This window comes from Austrofundulus limnaeus, unplaced genomic scaffold, assembly GCF_001266775.1.
Source record: "Austrofundulus limnaeus strain Quisiro unplaced genomic scaffold, Austrofundulus_limnaeus-1.0 Scaffold157, whole genome shotgun sequence".
NCBI lineage: Eukaryota > Metazoa > Chordata > Actinopteri > Cyprinodontiformes > Rivulidae > Austrofundulus > Austrofundulus limnaeus.
Window position 1 is genome coordinate 1,168,399 of NW_013952559.1, and position 7,560 is coordinate 1,175,958.

The window sequence follows — 7,560 nt, forward strand, 5'->3', positions numbered from 1 at the left end:
GCTGTAAACTAACTCACTACAGAGAACAGAGAGTGTGCACTGCAGTAAGCTGAACAGCACTGGGTTGTTTTTCATATTTATATTATGTTATGACCTGCTCATTTATTGGATGTTGACTTGCATCACTGTATTTTTAATCAATTTATGTCATTAAGCAAATGATGCAACGTAAGCAGACCATAACTTTTAAACAGTGCACACATCCTGGAGCCAAGCCTGCTCAAGTAACAGAAGAACTTTGCTAGAATGTTCTAATTAGGTTACGGAGCATTACTTTGGAGTTCACCCTTGGTTCTCAGAACGTTAGGTGAGAACGTTATGCTAGAACGTTCTTTGAACATTCCTTTAATGTTTTTATTTTCTTCCAAGATAGTTAACAGTAACCCCTGCAGTCTTGTAAAACAAAATGTCTAATTTCACTGCAGTGACGGTAGCTAAAAAACTGAAGTGACATTACTGACCTACTGAGATATAAATCAACAGTTTAAATCAGTTTTTCAGTGTTTTGTTACCTCAGTCGCAGCATTGAAATTGGACACTTTTTTAAATGTTACAGCTAACAATTTTGGAAAAGAACAACACAAACATTCTGCTTAAGGCCATAATTTCTAGACCAGGGGTTCTCAAACTTTTTGGGTCTGGGGACCCCTTACAAGTGTGAAAAATTTCCAGGGACCCCCTAATAAACCCCATGCTGTTTTAGAAATAATTTACTGTCATTTTAACCCCTAAATATTATGAGATTATGTTTTTGTTTGGTTTAGTATGTTTGTTTTACTAGTGCATTGTTCCTCATGTTCATTTTTCAAATAAAATCCAAAATAACCATTTATTGAACATTTTTGAGGACCCCCAAGATAGGGCTCGTGGACCCCTCGCGGTCCTGGGACCCCAGTTTGAGAACCTCGGTTCTAGACTGATTGAATGAACAATTGCAATTGTAAACAATTCAATGGAACTATTGGCCTGATTTGAAATGCAGAAATAGTTACCATTAATATTTAAATAAATGATTACTAGAATGGCAAATTCCTATTAACTTTCTTAACTCTTAACATTACTCATTTTACCCACGTACAAAAATATCATTTAATCAAGAGCCAAACGATAAACACTGATCCAGTGTGTCAAAAATTCCAACACTYATCATATTGTGACATCTTGGTTCAAAACAGCATTCAAAATTCTTTACTTCAACATTTATGTAACTAAACAGGCCCTGATGGGACTATTTAGACTGCACAACCTTGCATCTCTTCACTAAAGATACAAACTATAATTGAACAATGCTGCTAGTCAGAAATTGTACATAATTTCTACAACAGTTACAAACTCATTAATGTCAATTCTTAACAATAACACTGTGATATGTTTGAGATTGCTGATTGTTCACCTGGAAATTCAACCTCCAAAATGCAGGAGGGCAAGAGTGAGGTTTAAATGTCTTTTCACCTTCACAATATAGGGTTCACCTCGAGTGAGAAAACAAGATTTTCTGCCTCTAAAGCAGGCCTCGGACGGGCCTGGAAAGAAGCGGACCGGAGAAATAACGTATGTTTTACCGATGGAGGTGAGCAGACTTACTGAGTCTTCCTGACCGATCAGAGGTGGACCARTYTCGATACTCAGAGGGTGTCTAAGAAGTCATCAAAAGGTAAAAAGGCTGAGATGTTTATGGTGAYAGGTCCRGCAGAAGCTGGGTTGAGAAAGAAGTGCAGGTCCGGTTGTCTCTCATACTTAGTAAAAGTAAACAGTAGAAAAACTAATCTTACTGTTTCCTCCTTTTGTTTGTTACTATTTGCCTTGTTAGAATCTAAGTTTAATTAGCCATTAAATGTCTGGTTTATTTAACATCAGAACTGACAATTTCTTGTTCTATCATAAGTATTTTGAGTTGATATAGACTGAATTCGGATGCGGATTTATATCTTATTAATTGTAAAACTTGTTATAGGAAGCTGATGACCCACAATTAAGTTGTTAACTCATGATTTGTTTAATTTATGTAAATAAACGATKGYGTATTGTTAATGGATCAAATTGAACTCATCTGAGTKGTTCCACTTATTGTGTGTCTGATTCACTTTGCACAGTCAAGATATTGATGAAAAATAAGAAATTCCTTGGTAAATAATTTCCTCATAACCTTGTTATGAGAGGTGTGGGAAAGCTTATATTTCTATAAGCCTACATCCTACAACAAAAACAGTCAGCTTTCCTTATGGGAGCAGTTTTGTCTTCAAATTTTGGTCTTTTCTCAAGAGTTCAGTCACAACCAGCTCCCTTGCCACATTTTGAATCATCTCAAAACTGTAGCAGAGCTGTGATGAGTAATCCATGTTTAAGAAGTAAATAAATGTCCAAACAGCATGGCTACTGCAAGGGCCACATAGTCCAGATCCTGAAGAACCACAGCGTGGCTACTGCAAGGGCCATGCAGTCCAGATCCTGAAGAACCACAGCATGGCTACTGAAAGGGCCACATTGTCCAGATCCTGAAGAACCCCAGTATGGCTACTGAAAGGGCCACATTGTCCAGATCCTGAAGAACCACAGCATGGCTATTGCAAGGGCCACGTTGTCCAGATCCTGAAGAACCACAGCATGGCTACTGCAAGGGCCACATTGTCCAGATCCTGAAGAACCACATCATGGCTACTGCAAGGGCCACATTGTCCAGATCCTGAAGAACCACAGCATGGCTACTGCAAGGGTCACACAGATCCTGAAGAACCATGGCACTCGAGACGATGCCAACATCAGAAAAGTCATGACCTGGTGTCGCTCTGGTGATGCATAAGCCCACTGAAGTATCATCTACAAGTACCTTCTACAAAACATTTAGTTTGTCCTGACCTGTATGGACTGGACTTTATATAATCTCCAGATGATATAATCTCACAGAAAGTATTTACTTTTTCACAGTGACTTTACTGACATTTAACTGAATTTGACGGAGATTTTGACAATATTCGTTCATAAAATCAACCCGAACAAAGTAGAAACAATSTGTACCATGGGTTTTTCATTTGAATCTGACAATGGACAGTTGGTTGGTTCCCACTTCCTGTAATCCAAATCCCACGTGAGACAAAATCACGTGCAGTATCGCGAGATTTAACAGTTCTCCGTTATTGCCTCATTTCTGTTGAATGTAAATAAATCCAAGAGATATCTCCTTTATTCAGCGTAGAACGCTCTTTGAACATTTCCTTAATGTTATTAATTAAGGCAAAATACTTAGTTCACTTGTGTTTAAAAAAATTACAATACCAAATCCATTCTTTTTATGTATTTAGTGAAGCATGTTTAGACTAAAAAATGTCAAAATGAAAATTACAAGAACAGCTTGCAGAGATGCATAATCACGCAATGAAGATAAATCTTTACCAAAGAAAAATGCCCATGCATGCGCAGGACCTTCACCCGATCAGATGGCAAACGGAAAATTCATTGAACATCAGGCTAACGTTAGGTTGGAAYGTTGTATCTAGGTTTGTTCAAACGTTAGTCAATAACCTTCAAAGAACGTTCTAAGAACGTTATGATTTAACAGAACCATATAAGAACAATACCAGAACAACAGTTTAACTTTCCCTGTTACTTGGGTGGAAAACCCTCTTCAGTGAGCCCCAGAGGCCTGGTCCAGTGTTTGGTTGTTTTAATATATMTTAAAGTTTTTAGACTACCTCTTCATAGAGGGATATTGTAGACTAATGAGATTCAAAAAGTGCTTCTTTTACCATCTGACAATATCTCCCAAAAATCATTGTTTTGGCCTGCCAAAAGATGTTTATCAGAGCGTTTAAATTATTGTGTCTTTTTATAGCCTACATTATCACAAATGTGAATCTGTGAATAACTGGAAAATATTAATCCTCATTATTATTAATGAATATGAATAGCTGTGTTTAAATATAGATAAAACCGAAATCATTCCTTTTATTTTTTTTATTAAGTGAAAAGAAAAATAGAAAAGAAAAATAGAAAAAGTATTCATGTTTGCTACAATAATTGGTATGTTGAAATAACTATAAGTCCACAGCCAACTAAAAATAAATATCTAACTGTGAGGCAGTCTCAGCAGCTAATCAGTAGTAAAGTAAAAGTAGAAACCAATGTTTTTATGGAGCTTTTAGCTTTTCATTTATATTTCACAAACATCTAKGGCCAGTTGTTCAAAAAATGTAATCTGGAAAAATCTATCCAAATTTGGAAATATTCTGTAGGAAAAATATGCATTGTTCAAAATGGTATGTCCAAATAAACAGGAATCTGCTGGATTTCTTCTTAAAACTTTATCTTCCAATTTTCTGACTCCAATCAGGTTCAGTCACAGAACAGCACTCAGCACACATGCCTCAGTAAGACCKTGGGCTCATATCAAGAAAACCCAAACAAAGCCGAGCAGCCCTGCTCTGAGCAGAGACTCTTCAACACACTGACRMYTTCCCTGCACTATAAAAATGAATTGAGCTTATAATGTATCTTTCTTCCTGGTTACACCCTAGGAGGTGTTACCTTTTACGTCAGATGTCAGAAAGTAACTCTAAAGAAAGAACATATGATAACACACACACACACACCAACTCTGTCAGCTTTAACCTTACAGACTGAAATGATCCGAAAATATAAAAGACAATATTGAATCTAATATTTAATTAATCAATTACAAAATTTACTTCAGTTCTTTGCTATCCAGAATCAAGGACTCTGTCTTAATTTGATGTCAGTTTTTCAAAGCAACTTCAGATTGGATCGCCCTGATCCAGAGCCCGTTTTCAAGAAGACAAAATCCAGATTGCCAGTGCTCTAAATGAGACAACATATGACAATGTGGGCTACCAGCTAAGTAAAAAGAAAACAGGTTGAAGAGCCAACATGGGCTCACTTTAAGTGTTTATTATTTTTGAAACAAAAATAAGAAACATCCACTTCCTTTTTAAATTTCTGACCCCTCATCTGAGCCACAATAAATAAATAAAAAACATACATTAACAAATACATTGTGGATATTTTGAAAACATCCTGATAAAAAAAGGTAAATGTCCAATAGTCATCATAAAAAATAAATAAATAAATAAATAAATAAATAAGGTTTATGGTTGTTGTTCATCTGAGGAAAGACCAGCATTTCCAAGCCCTGCTTTTAGGAGGTGGATCTGAAGTTCTGCTTTGGTTTGCTGCAGTTTAGTCAGCTTGATTTGTTCCTCTGCCAGTAGGATCTGTGCTTCTCTTCTTCCAGATTCTCATTTAAGAAGTGTTTCATAGGCATCATTTTTATTTGACAAAGTTTGCTTCAAGACTCTTTCTGAGCTCCTGCGATTGCTGGCTCCGCCAKTGAGGATCCAGGTTGTTCTTCATTAAAAAGGCTGTGATCCAGAATAAATGTTTCCTCTGCATTAGGAGGAACTGGATCACTTTCTTCAACATTCATAGGCTCGCCATTCCCTTTAACATCTTGAATCCCATGCAGAGCTTTAGAGTTCTCACTTCCAGTAATATAAAGAATCACATCAGTGTATTCACCTTTCTTATGACGATGTTTACAATACACCTGAGCCTCCTGAAGAACCAGACCAACCTCAGGCACATTGTCAGAATGAGGGACTGACTGGACATGTAGTAAGGGCTCCAGTTATTAGAAATTATTTTTGACAGGTTCGTCTCTGATGATTGTTGCTTTGAAATTAACATATAGTGATCAATTACAAAAAAMCTGAATATTATTTTTGTTTGTTATTAAAATCTGTTCATGGATTTCTTGTGAACAAGATCAGTTTTCTTTGACTTTTACTTTAACTATACTGAAAGGCATAATTGGTAGCCAATTTTTTATCTTCTTTATCAATTTACAAGTTAAACAAGTGAAGTGTACTATAAAGTATATATACACTAAATAATCTAAATGTATTATTTGGCAATTTTTTTCCCATATTTTCTTCCTGAATTCCACCTTGTAATCCTACCTCACGTGAGGATCAGGATAATCCTGTTTTATGGAACAAACTTATCCAAATCCTGCTGAAAAGTTTTGAACATAATAAATAGATAAAGTACTGAGAAAACATAGCATGCATATTATCCATTTACAATGGATTATTTAGAACTGATAATAATATAAAACCATCACCAATTTGTAACTGTACTGTTTAGTTTTTTTCTTTTGCAAAGCCTCTTGACAGCATTTATCACTTCTTCTGTTTTTAAAGAGTATATAATAGGATTAAGCATCGCTGGAACTGTGTGGGTTAAACTGGAGTTTATGATCCGAGCATTTGGATGAATATAGGAGGTCAAAACAGCTATGTTGGTGCCCACCAGTGGTAGAAAGAAAAGAGCAACAAGAATCAGGTGAGAAGTACAAGTTTTCAGTGCTTTAAGTCGTTGATCCTTTGATGTAGTCCTGSTCAGTGAGACAGAAATACCAACATAAGTTAAAAATATCAAAACAAGAGGAAGAAAAATGACAAAGATAAGGACAACATAGATCATATTGTAACTATTAGTGAAATCATTACAGGCCAGACGATATATTGGTCCGTGATCACAGAAAAAACTTTGTATCACTAATGATCCACAGAAAGAAAGACGATTAAGAAACACAACTGAGGTTATCATGAAACTCATAAAAAACACCCAAGAAAACAGCAGCATAGCAACTACAGATTTATTAGTCACAATACTGTGGTATCTTAAAGGGAAACAAATTGCTATAAATCTGTCATATGCCATTGTCACAAGTATCCATGACTGCACAAATGTAAATAAATAAACAAAGAACATGTAGCTTAAACAAGCTTCATACGCAATATATCTCCTGTCAAATAAAAATGTGTCCAACAATTTAGGGATGAGAGCAGTGCTCCCACACAAATCTGTGAAAGCCAGATTCGATACAATTAAGTATTTGGGAGTATGAAGAGTTTTCACAAGGTAAATAAGAGACAGGAGAAAACCATTTCCAAGCAGAGTTATGATGTAAACAAAGCACAAAAATATAAAAAAGTACTTAGCATGAGGAAGGTTGGTAAACCCACTGATGTAGAATTTTTCAGGACGAACAAATGTGGAGTTCAACACGGTGGTACTTTTTCCTCCTGAGTACATTACTATTATCTGTTTGACTAAATATAAAAAACCAATCACAAAATCAACAACACAACAAAAGATGATGCAGCTGTTTGACAGAAGTAGCTATAAACTAACTCACTACAGAGAACAGAGAGCGTGCACTGCTGTAAGCTGAACAGCACTGGGTTGTTTTTTATATTTATATGTTATGACCTGCTCATGTATTGGATGTTGACTTGCATCACTCTATTTTTTAATTAGTTGATGTCATTAAGCATATGATTTAAGCAGACCATAACTTTTAAAGAACACACAAGGGAGAACTGTCGGCCTTGTTTACTATGATACAGTAAGTGAGGTCTGAACAGCTTTTTTTTAATATGACTGATTAACCCAAATGATACATTTCTGTAAAATACTACCAAGGGTTTAAGAGTTCCAAGTTGAAACTGGCATTGTACATTGGTCTGGGTGTATTGGATCAGA

At 35.9% G+C, this 7,560-nt stretch overlaps 1 protein-coding gene across 1 annotated transcript; it reads right to left on the minus strand.

Annotated features, from left to right (window-relative positions):
* Positions 1-2,608: 2,608 nt before the first annotated feature.
* Positions 2,609-7,248, minus strand: LOC106523442 (olfactory receptor 1). Its single transcript, XM_014016857.1, has 3 exons — positions 6,322-7,248; positions 4,010-4,063; positions 2,609-2,683 (listed from the first exon to the last, which is right to left on the minus strand). The coding sequence occupies exons 1-3, from the start codon at positions 7,108-7,110 to the stop codon at positions 2,609-2,611; spliced, it is 918 nt and encodes a 305-aa protein (XP_013872311.1). The 5' UTR covers positions 7,111-7,248.
* Between the last annotated feature and the right edge of the window lie 312 nt (positions 7,249-7,560).